We start from the raw sequence: 18,728 nt of genomic DNA on the forward strand, positions 1-18,728 counted from the left end.
GCTGTGGGAGTCAAAGTAGGGACAGTAGGAGCAGATATGGGAACCAAAACAAGTAAAGAAATAGGAGTCGATAAAATAGGCAAAGAAATACTCGTGGTTGTCAAAGGAATAGAAGAAATGGGAATAGAAGAAGAGAGGGGAGTTTCACCAAGAACTGGTCCAAACTCTCCACTCTCAAAACCACTAACAAAGAGACGTCGAATTGATTCATTAGAGCCTCTTGGAGTGGAATCCTCATCAGAAAGGATTTGAACAGGCTCGGAGATAGAGGCTCGAGTAGGAGCATCTTCAACTTCATCTCCATCAATGACGCATCTCCTGGCTCTTGGCCTAGCTATCAAAGAGGTATTCTCTTCTTCCTCATTCTCAGAACTTTCTTCTACAACTTTTCTTTTTGGTCGCGTGTCCCGAGTCTTTTCCAAATCAAGTGAAGCGGTTGAAGACGCTCGAATGACAACAGCTACCTCAGCTGTCATACCCCTGATACCAAATCCTGATAAAAATAGGGATAAAGAATTAAAATAAGAAAGAATTCAATATACGGCAAAGCATAAGGAAATACATACCATGGGACTTCACTTTCCAACCATTCAAAAGAGAAATTGATTTCCAAGTTCTCGCCTCCATAGGCGCAATCTTCAAAATTGAATCTACCCAACCACGGAAGTTAGGAACGTGTTCCACATCTCCCATGGTTGCTACAAAAAGCCAAAAAAAGACGAGATTAGAAAAGAAATAAAAATTCTTAAAAAGTAGATACGGTAAGATAAAGAAAAATTTACGTGCAAAATTCCACTTCTCAGGGAAGGGAATGTTTGTTTCACCCAACAAATTCACCGTACGTACAGCAACGTAACGACAATACCACCCTCGATCCTTGTCATCTTCGAGGTTTACCAAAACCTTCTTGCTTCTTGCAGTCAAGGTAAAAACTCCATGGCGGAATAATTTGGGGTGGTATAGGTGAATAAGATGGGAAAAGGTAAAATTAACATTGGCTTTGGTAGACAAATACCTTAAGCAAGCCACAGCTCTCCAAACAAGAGGACCTACTTGTGCTAAGCAAATTTTGAAAAAGCAGCAAAATTCAAGTATAACTGGATCAATGGCAAGATTAAATCCCAAAGTAAAGGGATAAGTATAAACGAAAGAGAATCCAATTCTGAAAGAAGAAATTCTCTGGTTGGGGGCAGGAATCATCATACGAAGATTATCTCTCCAATTACAATCTTTCCTAACAGTAGGAATCACAAGTTCAGTTATTAAAGAAGGATAGGTGTCAACTTTTTCTAAATTTTTAACTTGTTCTTGGAGAGATCTTCTATCATTCCCAAAAGATAAATCATTGGGTACGATTTCTTCAACTAAAGGTTCCTGAGTAGGTTCAAAAAGTTCTTTACCTTTAGAAGAAGGGGTCTTTGGGATAGAACTCCTAATACCAGAAGATGAAGAAGCAGAACCAGATGAATCACCACGAGTGGATCCTAGGCTCAAGCTCTGAGGCCTACCTCCTCTGCCTCTCCTATGTCTTACGGGGGCATTGGGGAAGTGATCTAGAATTGAAACTTTTCTAGGGTTAGGGTTTGGAGATGACATTGTTGAATAAGGATGAACTAAAGGGGAAATAAAGCAAAAGTGAATAATAAATTGCTTGTTGAAGGTCTATGAAGAAGAAGAAGACAAAATAAAGAGGGTTAAATATGTTTATAATGACAACCGTCAAACTTAGAAGTGTAATGACGGAAAGCCTATAATAAAGGCAACTATCACTTCGTGAATAGTGGGAATAAAGAAGCCTTGAAAAAAGGGTGCAGAATTGCAGAACCAATCAGAAAGTGACACATGTGCAAAGCATTAATTAGAAGGGCCAATTGAAGCATCAGTATTGTCATAGAATTAATTATGGCAAAAATTCCCTTTTTATGAAGATCCACTTCCCAGATATTTAATTGATAAATAAATGGAAAGTAGGGGGACTATCTGTATTGGGAAAAAACTGAATTTACATTGAAGGTGACGTGGCATGACACGAGGAATGGTCAAAACATGATGATCAGTTAAGAGGCACGAGTGACAACAGATACGGGGAAAGAAAAGCTAAATAGGCACGAGAGGCAATTCGAATAATACAAGCTTCGTACCTATTTAGGTCATTTAAAGCCAAGAGATCAGAAGGCATTGAAGACATGGATATGATGACGAAAAGGAGTCCAAATTCAATATTAAATACCCAATACGTTAGAGAATTGGTATTAAATAGGAATGATTGTGTAACGTCTTATTTAATGTCATTTATTGCTCATAATTATCTCATTAAGACTAAGGTATTACTCCTTTACTTAGAATCAACTATAAAAAGAGGAGGTCTCGTCATTTGTAAGGACAGAGGATATCATAAACATTACATTGGAATACAAACCTATTTACTGCTTATTTGTCATTCTCAAAAAGTCTATTATTTCTTTTTCGTCTCCTGATTATCAGTAGCCCGAATTTCTATTTATCTTTAGCTTTGACCAAAGAATCACATTTTTGGTTAAACACAGACGATTAAGAAAGCGTGAAACTTTGCAAAAATAAAGCCTTATCGTTGAGCGAATCTTTGCAAAAATAACGTAGTATCGTTTTTTCCAAAGAGTCTGAACGCTAGTAGGACTCTATTATGGATCTGCCCGAATAAGATCCTTTCAGACCTATTAAGAGCTTTTAAGAGAGATAAAACAAATAGACTTAATGGGCTGGATCTGAATAATTAGGGTTAAGATTTAAAAAACAAATGCACTTAGTGGGCTAGATCTGAATGATTCAGATTCAGACCTCCATTAAGTACAAACAAATGAGGCCTTAGTCTTGCTTTGCTCTCTAACAGTATGTCTAGACATTATGTTTATTTTGATATACATGACAGTGCACACTTTTCCTTGTCTTCCAAAGGAAATAATATATTAGATAATATTTATAGTTGTGCATATATGGTAGTTTCTTTGATGCAAAGTAATTACCATATATTAGGAGTACCTAGGGTAATTATAATTTATGGAGAAGTCTCTAGGGCTAAAGTATTTGCTTAAGAGTCCCTAGCCTACCTATAAATACACATGTGACTCCATCAGTCTGGCATCCTACGATAGGCATATGCTAGAAGGCTCTAGGTTTTCTGCTAATGGTTTCAAAGGCAATTCCTTGCAACGCTAGAACAACAATGGCTGAAGGTACGTTCTTGTTAATATTGCGATGCATAGGCTCTGTGTATGTGCTTCAGTTCAACAATGGTACCTTTGATTAAATCAGAATAAGACACTGGTAGGCGACATCCATCAATAAAGTTTCTGATTTGAAGTTAATATTCTTTGTCAATGTTGGATTAAAAGTTTATTTTTATTCCCAAGCTTGCTATTGCCTAGCGCCTTAACCCCTGCAACCCTGTCACCAGCACTCATTTCATTGTCTTTAACAAATCGGACCTAAACGTGTTTAGTATTGACTATTGATCTTTTTTCACTTACTCTTTGGCTCGAACGCATATGTCATGAAACCAGAGAATCATAACTTCGTAGTTGCTTGCAACATTATTCACAAATGGGCAAAAGGGTAGAACAACCCGTTTCATGATGTATCTCGTGTTCATGCAAGGTCTCGTTCAGTGACTAATTCCATAGTTCGAATTCATGACCTGTAGAGTACACGGAGACAACTTTATCATTAATCCAAAGCTTCCTTCGCAAATATTCAAAATGGTTTTATTGAAATGAGTTTATTGACGAGTTTGTTTGAAAGTGGAAACCGTAGTGCTAATCGAGCTTCCGAAATAAAGTTCCATTTACCTTCATCAAAGTACAAGAGAAAGCCAAATTCATTTTTTCATTAAAGCTAGTACTCCTAGGAAATAGTTAAAAATATGTTAAGCCAAAAACGGAGGGGAAATAGGTGGAAAAAAACTCCCCTTTGGGGATGTACACAACCATTCAAGCCCCATGTTTTTTCCTTCATTCACAAAGATCTGATTGTACCCTAAAGAAGTGTAGACGAGTGTCTCCAAGTTCCTGGAATAAGTAGCTTTCTTATACTCATCCCAAGTGAAAGGCCTGTAGAGATAAGGTCTTTGTGGTAAGAGCAACTCAGGGGGACAAGTGATAGTAGGCTATATAGTTGACATTTACACCTTAAGATGACCATACTTTGTTGTTGTTTTATAGATAAATTACCAACAAAATGCTCTAAATAGTGTTTTTTTGTGCCATAGGGAATATTATATGAGAGGAAGCAACATGGAGTGTTTTGGAGGCGATAATGTGAAGAAAACACCCACTCGAGAAGTACCCGAGCACAAAAAAGCAAAAAAATAGCCTGGGCAAGAAGGCCACCGCGACTGCGGTGGACCCCGGCAGGTTAATGAAGTGAGGCAGAAAGGTCAGCTTTCACCGCGGTCGACCGCGGTTGGCCGCGACCGCGGTGCACTGTTCATGCAGCTGGAAGTTTGAGGACCAAAGTGTAATTTCGGGGAAACTTTTGGAAAACCCTCATAAGCTTTAGAAACTCGCCCAACTTGATTCTAAGCTAATTTTTAGACTGCTTTTGGAGGCAAGGACAAGAGTGAGAAGATCAACCAAACATTAGCATTTTTCTATCTCCTTTTAATTCTTGCAATTTTACATTATGAACAATTTAGTAGTTTTCTCTTATTTTGTTATGAGTAGCTAAACACTTATCTAGGGTTGATGGAACCAATTGTTGGTTGAAGTTTTGACTCAAGTTGTTATAACCGAGCTAGATTTATGATATGATTTTTCAACTACGTTTTGTATGGTGATTAATTGAATGGGCCCTTGATTAATCGTGTCTAATTACCTTATATTGCTTGAAAAAGAATATTAGGTTAGATAGCTGTTGAACAACACCACTTTTGGGTAATTGAAGAGATTCATTACTTGAACTTAAAAGTGGGTTTAGAGATAACAAAACTTTGATGGGATAATTTAGAGTTGCATAACTATTGTCAACTAGAGTAGTTCGAGAGAATGCTCTAGTAAATTATTGTAGTTGATCGAGAGATAATTACGATAGCCCATAACTCTTAATCCTCGTAGAGTATTACGGCGAGATTATAGCGGAAGAGTCAAGACCTAAACTAGCAATTGGGGAAATCACTGCTCTAGACCTTTTTACCATTGAATTATCTTTGTTAGCTTACTGTTGTTTTTAATAGTATTTGAAGTAATTAAACAAAAACCCAATCTTTATTGATCAAAAATTTTGCTTCTAGAGATTGATTGAATTGATAATAACATTGCCGAAGAGTGTAATATATAGGTTAGTTCACTGAAGATTCGATTTCGGACTTAAAACCGGATTATATTTGCAGCGACCGCTTTGTCCTTTAAAAGACATAGTTGGACGTTATCAAATTTTGGCGTCGTTGCCGGGGAACTAACGGTGTTGTCTATTACAACTTAGAAGTAGTGTTAAAATTATTAGTTCAAATCAAATTTTAAAGGTGTTAAACAATTTTCATTGAAATTCTAACGTTTGAACTCTTGTGGAATTCAGGTGTATGCCTAAAAATTCTTCGAGGACTGGGAACTGCTTGAAGGACTTTCAGACCTCGAGAAAATATTCAGGGCATTGAACCGTGCCAACAGGAGGATCCAACAATCACAACAACCATACCAGCTTGAATTTGACATGGGTGACGTAGAGAACATCAACGAAAATATTAGGAATGAGCCAGCTGACCCAAATGTCAGAGTGGTGTCACCTCTTGTGCCAGAAGCTGCACTTTATGATTGGGCTCAACGCACAGCTGACAACCTGGTAACTGCCATAGTTGTACCCGCAATTCAAGCGGAGACATTCCAGATCACCAACAACATGCTGCATCTGCTGTAGAATAAAGGATTGTTCTCCGGGTCACACAATGAAGACCATTAGCAATATTTGAAAAATTTTCTATCAATTTGTGTGACTCAAAGGCAGCCAAATGTGACCCCAGAAGCTATCAAGCTATTACTGTTCCCGTTCTCTGTGATTAGGGAAGCTCAGACTTGGCTGAATTTGCTCCCAATCAATTCCATTGTCACATGGGAGGAATTAGTAAAGCGGTTTTTGAATAAGTTCTACCCGCCCAACAAGACTGCAAGGCAAATTGATGAAATATTGCAGTACAAGCAGCAGCCGACTGAGACCTTGCAAGAAACTTGGGAAAGATTCAAAGGGATACTGGTGAAGTGTCCTTACCATGGCATTCTAGACCAGATGCTTGGCCAGAGGTTTTACATGGGGTTAGCTAACAAACTAAAGGCCAATGTGGATGCTTCAACTGGAGGTGCATTTTTGAGTAAGACATTCACCGAGTGCAAAGTCCTTCTTGACAAGATGTCCCAGAACTCGGGGTGGATGACTAGAGGTACAATACTGGCACCCATAGTGCATTCAGTTCCTCTTGACCCAAATAATTTGCATGCAGAGAACATGGCCACACTCATGACCCATATGAGTATTTTGACGAAGAAGATAGATGAGATGGGTACCAAACAGGTGCATATTGTTGACACGACAAATGGAGTACTGTGTACACCCTATGTTAATCAATCTTATGTGTGTTCATGGAGCGGAGAAGGTAAAATCAAGGGGCAAGGGAAGATATGAATTATGTTAAAAACTTTGGAGGTCAGAGACAAGGAGGACAACAGTGGAGACCGGTACCAAATCAGCAATACAGACCCAACATGCCTTAGCCTGGGGGCATGTAAGCTCAAGGCCAAATGGTGCCATACCACCAGAGACAACAGGCTACCCACAGCAGAACCAGCAATAGTTGACATATTAGTCACCTCCTCAGCAGCAAGATAACAACATGGTAGAGATCAGGGGGATGCTCTAGCAACTTATTAGGACAAATGGTAAGATGCAAGAAAAGTTGGCAGTACATGATTCAGCTATAAAGAACATTGAAACTCAGTTGGGGCAGTTGTCTATGGCTTTAAACAACCGCCCCCAAGGTACATTGCCAGCAGATACAAATATTAACCCCAAGGAGCAAAACCTGAATCAGCTGATGGCAGTAAGTCTCCGGAATGGGAGAGATTTAGACAAAGAGCAGGATGTTGCACAAGCCAGCATAGAGACTACGCCAGCCACTCCAATTCCACTAGAGGTAGATGAACCAACAAATCTGACTGAAGTGGTGGTTGAACAGGGTCAAGATGAAAAGGGTAAGGCTAAGGTAAATGAACAAGCTGCAGAACAGGTGGTGCCTCTTGTGCCACAGGACCCCAACAGAGAGAAGCCAATAAGCAGTGCACAAAGGGTGATACATGCACCATTCCCTCAAACACTGGTAAAACAAAAGAAGGAAGATCAATACAAGAAATTCATGGAGATACTGCGTCAAATTCAATTGAATATTCATTTGATGGATGCCTTGAGGGAGATGCCAGGTTATGCGAAGATGATGAAAGAGCTACTGTTACAGAAGTTTGATTTTCAGGACCTATACACAGTGACTCTAACGCAGACCTGCAGCGCAGTAGTGACCAGACCGATGGCTCAAAAGATGTCTGACCTAGGTAGCTTCACTATTCCATGCACGATTGGGAGTTACGCCTTTGCAAAGGCATTATGTGATTTGGGAGCCAGCATAAATTTGATGCCTCTGGCTGTATACACCAAACTGGGCATTGGCAGAGCTAGACCGATTTCGATCCTGCTGCAGTAGGCTGACCGCACGGTAAAAAGGCCTACTGGGATTCTTGATGATGTGTTGGTGTAAGTGGGGAAGTTCGTGTTCCCTGCAGACTCTTTTATTCTGGATTGTCAGGTAGATGAGGAGATACCTATCATTTTAGGTAGCCCATTTTTGGCCACTGGGAGAGCTTTGATCGATTGTGAGACTGGAAAATTAAAAATGAGACTGAATGATGAAGAAGTCATATTCAATATTCAGCAATCTATGAGCAGACCCAGTGAATATGCTAATTGCTCTCTAGTGGAGGCAGTGGATGCGATCCTGCAAGAAGATGATGTGACCCTGACTGCTAAAAATCCATTGGAGGAATGTCTGATAAATTTAGAAGAAATGGATGGTGAAGGGTTAGCTGAGAGGGTCATGGCACTTGAAGGCCAAGGATTCTGGAAAAGGGAACCTCAGTTTGAGTCCCTTGAATTAGAAAAAAGGGCTACACCTCCAGCAAAGCCATCAGTAGAGGAACCACCCAAGCTGGAGTTGAAGCTGCTCCCAGCTCACCTAAGGTATGTTTCTTAGGTCTCAATTCTACTTTTCCTGTTGTTATATCATCCGAGTTGCTAGATGTGCAGGTAGAACAGCTCTTACAGGTACTGCAGGAAAGCAAGACTGCCATTGACTGGACCATGACAGACATAAAGGGTATCAACCCAGCCTTTTGTATGCACAAGATTCTCTTGGAAGAAGGACACAGACCTTCCATAGAACATCAACGAAGGCTGAACCTGAACATGAAAGGGGTAGTAAAGAAGGAAGTGATCAAATGGTTAGATGCGGGAATCATCTTCCCCATCTCCGATAGCAATTGGGTCAGCCTTGTCCAATGTGTGCCGAAAAAAGGGGAATGACTGTTGTGCAAAAAGAGAACAATGAGTTGATCTCAACTCGTACAGTCATGGGATGGCGGATTTGCATGGATTACCAAAAATTGAACACAACCACCCGGAAGGACCACTTTCTCGTACCTTTTATTGACCAAATATTGGACAGGCTGGCCGGGCGATCACACTTCTGCTTCTTGGATGGATATTCGGGGTACAATTAGATATCAATAACCCCAAAGATAGAGAGAAAACATCCTTCACTTGTCCGTATGGCATCTTCGCCTTTTGGAGAATGCCTTTTGGGCTTTGCAATGCACCAGCGACATTTTAACAGACATAGTGGAGGATATTATGGAGATCATCTTTGACTTTTGCATGTTAGCTATTTTCACAGACATGGTGGAGGATATTATGGAGATCTTTATAGATGATTTCTCCGTGGTGGGAGATTCATTCGAGGACTGTCTTCACAATTTAAGAAGAGTGCTCAAAAGATGTGTGGAGACAAATTTAGTGTTGAACTGGGAGAAGTGCCATTTTATGGTACAGGAAGGGATAGTCCTGGGATATCGAGTGTCCAGTAAAGGAATTGAGGTCGACCATGATAAGGTTGACGTGATTGAAAAACTATCACCGCCCACTTCAGTCAAGGCGATGAGAAGTTTTCTTTGGCATGCCGGGTTCTACAGGCGATTCATAAAAGATTTCTCCAAAATTGCTAACCCATTATGCAAACTCCTTGAAAAGGATCACCCCTTTGTGTTTTCTAATGATTGCAGGTTGTCATTTGAGGAGCTGAAGAAGTAATTGGTGATTGCACCCATCATTGTTGCACCCAACTGGGAGCAGCCATTTGAGCTTATGTGCGACGCAAGTGATTATTCCATAGGAGCAGTCTTGGGGCAGCGAAAGGATAAACTGATGCACCCGATTTACTATGCAAGTAGAATACTAAACGATGCACAACTCAATTACACTGTGACAGAAAAGGAGATGTTGACTATTGTTTTTGCATTCGACAAATTCAGGTCATATTTGATTGGCTCGAAAGTTATTGTTTACACTGACCATGCAACAATTAGGTACCTGATAGAAAAGAAGGAGTCAAAGCCATGCTTGATTTGCTGGGTTCTTCTGTTACAAGAATTCGATCTGGAAATACGTGACCGAAAAGGGATAGAGAACCAAGTAGCTGACCACCTCTCAAGGTTGGAAGGAGCTGAAAAGAAGGTAGAGGTTGAGGATATAACAGAGACATTCCCAGATGAACAGTTACTGACAATGACAATGGAGGAGGTACCTTGGTATACTGATATTGTTAATTATTTAGCAAGCGGTATTGTACCTTATGAACTCTCCTCAATACAAAAGAAAAAGTTCTTTCGTGATTGTCGGTATTATTATTGGGATGAACCTCTGTTGTTTAAAATATGTGTAGATAACATGATCCGGCGGTGTATCCCCGAGAAAGATCAACATTCTGTTTTGTAGGCTTGCCATGCTTCACCATATGGTGGACATTTTGGAGGAATTCGGAAAGTAGCTAAGGTGTTGGAGTCAGGCTTGTACTGGCCTACTCTGTTCAAGGGTGCCCATACTTGGGTTAAAAGTTGCGATAAATGCCAAAGAACTGGCAAAATATCTCATAGACATGAGATGCCAATGTCCACAATTCAAGAAGTGGAGATTTTTGACATGTGGGGGGTTGACTTGATGGGGCCATTTGTCAGCTCGTATGGTAACAAGTACATATTGGTAGCAGTGACTATGTCTCTAAGTGGGTCGAAGCAGTGGCTTTCCCGGCCAATGATGCTAAGGGGGTACTAGGCTTTCTAAAGAAGAACATTTTCACGCATTTTGGTACCCCAAGAGCTATACTCAGTGATGGGGGAACCTATTTCTGCAATAAAGCATTTGCACGGCTATTGGAAAAATATAGAGTTCGTCATAAAGTGACCACCCCGTACCACCCACAATCGAGCAGGCAAGTTGAAGTGTCCAACAGGGAGATTAAAGGTGTCCTCACAAAAACAGTGAATGCAACAAGGACTGACTGGGCAAAGAAATTGGATGATGCATTGTGGGCGTACCGCAAGCCTTCAAAACCCCAATTGGTATGTCACCGTACAAGTTGGTGTTTGGCAAGGCATGCCACCTCACAGTTGAGCTAGAGCATAAAGCACTTTGGGCATTGCGACAGTTAAACTTAGACATGGAGACAACATGTACTAACAGAATCACTGGGTTACATGAGCTAGAGGAATTCAGGTTCCCGACCTTTGAGAGTGCTAGATTATACAAAGAAAGGATGAAATTAATGCATGATAAGCACATCTTGGATCGATACTTCAAACTCGGAGATCTAGTGTTGTTATACAACTCGATATTGAGATTGTTCCCAGGTAAGTTAAGGTCCCGATGGTCAGGACCCTTCAGAGTGGTGCAATTGTTGTTAAGTGGAGCTGTAGAGATTGAATCATAAGATGGGACAAACAAGTTCACAATAAATGGGCAAAGGTTGAAATATTACCTTGGAATGGCTGAAGAAAAAGGGGATAGAGTAGTAATCAATTTGGAAGAGCCCCAGTACACGAATGAGGAGTGATGATCAAATGCTTGTGTCGTGCCACGACGTTAAATCAAGCGCTGCGTGAGAGGCAACCCATGGATATTGTTGTTAGTATTGTGCTTGTAACTAAAAAAAATAAAAAGATCATTGTTAGCACCGCGACCGCGATGGACCGCGGTAGAAGGCAAGTATTCTGCCTCAGGTTTTAACTCTCACTACGACCGCGGTGGACCGCGGTAAAACCACATCATTCTGCCTCCGATTTGGTAACCTACCGCGGTCGACCGCGGTGGTCCAAGCTGAGAGGCAAGTGAAGTCGGAGAAGAAATTCTTGGGCTGGTTGAGAGCTCTGGGTCGCGCCTGAACGTCAACCCAGACACAGTCTCCAATCAGGAGTGATCCTTTAGGGAAGTTCCTTTACCTCACTGCTCTTTAAATTTTTAAGCCATGGAGATATGTCTTTATTTTAAGTTTGGGGTAGGGGATACTTCATTGTATGTTTGTAATTGTAATAATGGACTGTTTGATGTTCTTTGTTTTGTTCTGCTTTGATTTCTTTAGTGTTAGAGTAATAGTTAATTAGGTAAGTGAAAATAGTAAGTGACTTGTCCCGACGACGGATCTCTTTCGGTGGGGTTCTTGAGGGACTAAGTCGAAAAAAAATGGAATATGTAGACTCTTCCTGATGACGGATCCTTTAGACAATGTTCTTGAGGGAAGTTAGTCTAGAGAAAACACCAAAAAGATTTTTTATTTTATTTTTAGGTAGTGTAGTAACTCCCCCTTGGTTTTTCTTTGGGCCACGGTTCTTTTCCAAGGGTTTAGTTTGAACCGGGTATAGGTAGTTTTTGTTTATTTTGGTTCTTTTTAGTTTTTAAATTAGGACTAATGGGTTGCGAGCTAAATTCGAAGGAAAACCCTTAGCGTTGATACACTTGAGCACAATAGACACTAGAGTATAACGCCTAGCTTCATTGGTTGAATCCTATTAGAGTGTCTTAATTTGTACGTTTGTTTCTAACTTGAACGCTCAAAAGAGACTGTCTTGATAAACCAATCTGGAGTGGGTCATGTGCCATGTGTGTGTGAGTTTTACTGTGTTCCATGTTTCATATTTGATGCCTAGAACTTACCCTGTGTGTTTGCAAAGCGAAATAGTAGTCTCTTTCAGTTTTAGAAGTGATATAGGCATTTCTTTGTTGAGCCAAGCATATAAAATAAACTCACCTGAAGGCAATACATCTTAGTTAACCCTGTTGAGCCTATAAGCCTATTTCTTTGGCAACCACATTGCAAACCTTACCCAATTATTTGAATAACCTGCTGTTTGAACCCTTTTACCTCCCAATAAGCACTTGAATAGTAGTGAAAATATGCAAAAGCTAAAGTGTGGGGTGGTGGTTTGGTTTTTGAGTGGAACCATTAAGATAGAGAAAAGGTGTGGAACTTTGAAGCATAAAAGAAAAAGCACCACGGGAAAACACACACACACACATATATATATATATATGGGTTATAAATAATTATAGTGGTTGATAAGTGGTGGCTTGTACAAATTGCACCTAATGGATGGGGATGTTTTAAACAAATGAGGTGGAGTGTTTGGTTGGCACAACTATGATCTTTAAGTTTAATGTAACTGTATTAAAAGTGTTTAGGGAGGTTAGTCACTATATCTAAATATATCCTACCCATCCCTTAGCCTACATTACAACCAAGTAAAGTCCTATTGATCTTAGACTTATTGGGCTCAATTAGTAGAGTATTACACTACGGGCAAGCCTATGGTGCATCTTTGTGGCATGTGAATGTTCTTTCTGAGAGTGAGCGAATTTTGTCTATCTTAGTTCCCACTTGTTCTAATTATCATTATATGTGGAACTACTCTCTGGTGTGATGTGAAGGCATATGATTCACAAAGGAAAGGTAAGTTTTGACTCTTGTATAGGATGGTTTGAGTAAGTGCTAATGTTGCATGGCAGAGAAGGTTTGACTCTTGAGGTAAAGGTTGTTCACTTCTAGGTGCAACTTTTGTAAAAATGTTCATGGTGTGAATCGTTAAGGGAAAAGATTAGGGAAGGAATTTTTGATGGAGTGTGGTGGATTGCTCGAGGACTAACAATAATTTAAGTGTGGAGTGTTGATAGTAGGCTATATAGTTGACATTTACACCTTAAGATGACCATACTTTGTTGTTATTTTATAAATAAATTGCCAACAAAATGCTCTAAATAGTGTTCTTTTGTGCCACAGGGAATATTATATGAGAGGAAGCAACATGGAGTGTTTTGGAGGCGATAATGTGAAGATAACACCCACTCGAGAAGTACCCGAGCACAAATAAGCAAAAAATAGTCTGGGCAAGAAGGCCACCGCGACCGCGGTGGACTGCGGCAGGTTAATGAAGTGAGGCATAAAGGTCATCTTTCACCGCGGTTGGCCGCGACCGCAGTGCACTGTTCACGCAGCTGGAAGTTTGAGGACCAAAGTGTAATTTCGGGGAAACTTTTGTAAAACCCTCATAAGCTTTAGAAACTCGTCCAACTTGATTCTAAGCTAATTTTTAGACTACTTTTGGAGGCAAGAACAAGAGTGAGAAGATCAACCAAACATTAGCGTTTTTTTATCTCCTTTTAATTCTTGCAATTTTACATTATGAACAATTTAGTAGTTTTCTCTTATTTTGTTATGAGTAGCTAAACACTTATCTAGGGTTGATGGAACCAATTGTTGGTTGAAGTTTTGACTCAAGTTGTTATAATCGAGCCGGATTTATGATATGATTGTTCTACTACGTTTTGTATGGTGATTAATTAAATGAGCCCTTGATTAATCGTGTCTAATTACCTTATATTGCTTGAGAAAGAATATTAGGTTAGATAGCTGTTGAACAACACCACTTTTGGGTAATTGAAGAGATTCATTACTTGAACTTAAAAGTGGGTTTAGAGATAATAAAACTTTGGTGGCATAATTTAGAGTTGCATAACTATTGTCAACTAGAGTAGTTCGAGAGAATGCTCTAGTAAATTATTGTAGTTGATCGAGAGATAATTACGATAGCCCATAACTCTTAATCCTCATAGAATATTACAGCGAGATTATAGCGGAAGAGTCAAGACCTAAACTAGCAATTGGGGAAATTACTGCTCTAGACCTTTTTACTATTGAATTATCTTTGTTTTAGCTTACTATTGTTTTTAATAGTAGTTGAAGTAGTTAAACAAAAACTCAATCTTTATTGATCAAAAATCTTGCATCTAGAGATTGATTGAGTTGATAATAACATTGCCGAAGAGTGTAATAGATAGGTTAGTTCCTTGAGGATTCGATTCCAAACTTAAAACCGGATTATATTTGCAGCGACCGCTTTGTCCTTTAAAAGGCATAGTTGGGTGTTATCAACAAACTATCCTAGCATCGAGGGCTGGATCTCCAAAGTAGGCCATTGACTCCTCGTTCTGCAAGAATTCACCATGGCTCTATGTTGCACACTCCAAAGGAGAAAATGAAAGACATTCTCTATGTTTCGCTTGTTGGGAGCCTTGTGTATGCACATTTCTTTACTAGACCTGATATTGCTTTTGCGGTAGAAATGCTTGGCAGATATCAAATAACCCTGGTCTTGATCATTGGAAAGCTGGCAAAAGGGTCTTGAGATACTTGCAAGGAACCAAGGATTTTAAGCTTGCATACAAATACTCTGACTCATTGGAGGTGATTGAATATTCAGACTCTGATTTGGGTGGATACAAAGACATTGGTAAATCTACTTCAAGATACATTTTCCTCCTTACTAGAGGTGTTGTGTCTTGTAGAAGTGTCAAACAGACCATTGTTGCAACATCCACAATGAAAGCTGAATTTATAGCATGCTATGAAGCTACATCACAGGCGTTATGGTTGAAAAACTTTATTTCTGGTCTTAGGATTGTCGATTCCATTTCAAGGACATTGAGAACCTTATGTGACAATTCAGCTGCAATGTTCTTCTCTAAGAACAATAAAAGTGGCAGCCGAAGCAAGCACATCGACATAAAGTACTTGATGGTTAGAGACTATGTGAAAAAGCAAGATGTGAATTTTGAGCATGTTAGTACTACTTTGATGATTGTTGATCCTATGACTAAAGGTCTTCCGGCTAATATTTTCAAGGATCATGTAACCCATATGAGGCTTAGTAGCTCAATTTAGTTTTTCTTTGCTCTCTAACAGTTTGTCTAGACATTATGTTTATTTTGATATACATGACAGTGCACACTTTTTGTTTTTCATGTATTATTTGTGATCATTGGATCAATAAAGTTGGACTCTGAATGACTTATATTAGGTTCATTCATAAAGTTATTAGACACTTTGTTAGAATATATTGTGCATTGTAATACTGTCACACCTCCTTTTTCCGTACCCGAGAGGGTACAGGGGAGTTTTTCCAATTAAAGGACAATCAAAACGGGATTTATTTATTCATTTCAGAGTCGCCACTTGGGAGATTTAGGGTGTCCCAAGTCACCAATTTTAATCCCGGATCGAGGAAAAGAATGACTCCATATTACAATCTGCGTACCAGAAATCCGGATAAGGAATTCTGTTAACCCGGGAGAAGGTGTTAGGCATTCCCGAATTCCGTGGTTCTAGCACGGTCTCTCAACTGTCATATTCGGCTTATTTATCTGATTTTAAATACAATTATGAACCAATGTGCAAATTTAACCTTTTACCGCTTTATTATTATAATTATTATTTTTTAGGAATGTGAACATCGCTTAAAACATATCTTTGGACTGTGTCACATGAAATGCACCCACAATACGAAACATATTTTATTTGATGTTTTAGGATTTAGATTTGGGTCGCATGAAATGCGCATCCGAGTTTAAGAAGGTAAAATTAATTAAATCGCGCCTAAAGAGTCTAGCGCGTCATTATCTTTGGGGAAGGAAGTGAAATTCACTAAACAATCCATCCCAAATTCTAAGTAATTTTTTTTAAATAATTAAATAAATAAATGAGATTGGAGAATCCTGTAAATTTGTATTATTTACATCTATTTATTTTTAGCGAAATCCTTCCTTATTTTAAGAATATCCCTTAATGACTACCTTTTTATTATTACCAAGTTTATCTATAAATATAAAATCAATATCTACATTCTTGAAAATAACATATTAAATAGAAGAGAAAAACAAATATTAACAGAAAGTAATAAAATTATAATCATAAATACAACATGGAATTGTCGAAAAATAAAATAAAAAATAAAATAAAAAATTATCCCATAGTTGGATTAAAATTCAAATTGTTAGTAAGACTTAAGCTTATTGAAACTAATTATTTACAAATACTGAAAATTGAAAGAAAGAAAGAAAAAAAAAAAAAACTTGATTACTAAACCATATTTCTAAAAAATTTAAACCATTTAACCTTAACTAACTTTGTTTTAATTCACATCATGTCCTAATACTTGTTCGCAAACTAATTCATGTTTTAACTGAAATTGACTACATGATTCCGATTAACTTATCGTTGACGAAAAACCTTATGAATAAGGAATTTAGTTAATTTTTGCAAAAACTGATTCAATAACGCCATTTTTACGTTATTTCTTCTATTTTTTTATTAAACAATTTTAATTAATAATCAGGCTTAAATATATTTCCTAATAATCTGGTTAAGGCGTTATTTAATATGTCGCTATAATATGCCTAGTTATGCCAAATGACAGTGATTTACAGAATAATAATACATGAATAACCTAAATACAATACAAAAAATTAAATTAAACTAAATTAAAAATTTAACACTCCATTCTTCATTTCAGCTTACAAAATGCCAAAATTACAGTTGTGTACCTGATATTGTCAATATAAGAAGAAGAAAGTCAGCAACGTAATACGTAACACAGCAACAGCAACAATAACCAGCAATAACCAGTCAACGAAAATCCCAGTGACAGCTTTGAAAAATTCAAAATAAAATCCAGGAATGCCGAAAATAATGGACAGAAACCAAGGGAAATTTTCAGATTTTTGAAAGGCTAGTTAATCTTCAACCCTTAATTTCTACACCTGTATACCAGAATATTTATCAGGTGTGTACTACTTTCTCTTCTAATTTTCAATTTTTTTTTCTTTGTATGTTTTTCTTTTCTTGAGAGTTTCAATGTTTTTTTCGGAATAAATGTTAATTTATTTATTTTTCAATCTCTCTTTTTTTTCTGTCTGTATTTCTTCTCCTCCTTCTTGTGTTCAAGACTTCACATATATATATCCCATCCCATAAATCCTTTAATCAATTAAATCAATACTTTTTCTCTACCCAACCCATTATCTTCCCACTCATCCCCATTACATTAAATAAACATATCACACCACCCCATTATATTTTGTCCCCCATGCTTTATTTAAAATAATGCAAGATTCCCCTTTAATTTAAATCTTGTCCCCCCTTTATATTAAATAATCATATCACAACCCACCCCATTTCATTTTGTCCCCCATGCTTCAAATAAACAATTTCAAAATGTACAATTCCTAAACTACCCCTTCCGACCTTACTGAAATTACCAAACTACCCCTGAACGTATTACAAATTTACCAAACTACCCATCAACTATAACACATCAATTAATCAAACTTAACCAAAATATAGACAATATGATCAATTTCTAACAATGTTCAAACAACAATATGAACACGGATGAACATCATAACAACAATATCACATGAACATGATTTTAACAACATTTCAACAACAAATCACATGAACACAAATTGAACAACCAAGAACAACTAAAATTTGATTGAACAATATTTTTAGCAACAACAAACCTATTTTTCGGATTTAAACAACAACAACAATCAAACAAGTATATTTAGATTCTTAAATTCAATAATATTGAACTTAAAATCAACTCTAACAACATTACAACAAACAATTCTTATATTAAACTTTAAACAAGATTATGAGACCAATTCAAGAAATAATCACAAATGATAAACAAGAAATCAAACTATACAAAATTCGGATTCAAGATCATCCAAACAAAGTATGAACATGAATGAATCTATTTAACACAACAAACATGACGGATTAAACGATTAAATCAATATATTCCTTTAACACAACTAAATTCTTTAAACAAATAACAAGATCGACGAAGAAACAATTATGAACTTAAACTTGAACTTAACAATACTAACAATTTCTAACAATACATAAACACATGAAACAAATTGAAGAAATAGTTAATTAAATTTCAATTTGAATCTAACAAACAACAAACTAACAAATATTCACTTAAACAATAATACAAACATGAAATGAATATGAAAACAACTAATTAAACTTCTATTTTGAAATCTGAAAATTAATTTTAACAAAGCACATGAACATGAACAAACTAGAAAAAATGATTTCAACGATAAACAACGAACAAAACAAGAATCAAATATTTAACGATTTTAACTTTTAGAAATATAAAAACGAAATATGGACAAAATAAAACTCAAAAACAACTAACCGGAGATGAATCAACGAAGAACTTTGATTGTAAACAAATCTGTCCGAGCCTCGACCAAAGCTCGAACAAATG

General features: G+C 37.7%; 1 protein-coding gene across 1 annotated transcript; it reads left to right on the forward strand.

Moving 5' to 3' along the window:
* Positions 1 to 6,904: 6,904 nt before the first annotated feature.
* Positions 6,905 to 15,328, forward strand: LOC138878214 (uncharacterized). Its single transcript, XM_070157880.1, has 9 exons — positions 6,905 to 7,657; positions 7,817 to 8,247; positions 8,375 to 8,507; positions 9,415 to 9,861; positions 10,057 to 10,385; positions 10,505 to 10,679; positions 12,982 to 13,060; positions 13,117 to 13,121; positions 14,741 to 15,328. Exons 1-9 carry the CDS (start codon positions 6,905 to 6,907, stop codon positions 15,326 to 15,328), a joined length of 2,940 nt encoding a protein of 979 aa, XP_070013981.1.
* Positions 15,329 to 18,728: the final 3,400 nt, after the last annotated feature.

This window comes from Nicotiana sylvestris, chromosome 9, assembly GCF_000393655.2.
Source record: "Nicotiana sylvestris chromosome 9, ASM39365v2, whole genome shotgun sequence".
Taxonomy (NCBI): Eukaryota; Viridiplantae; Streptophyta; class Magnoliopsida; order Solanales; family Solanaceae; genus Nicotiana; species Nicotiana sylvestris.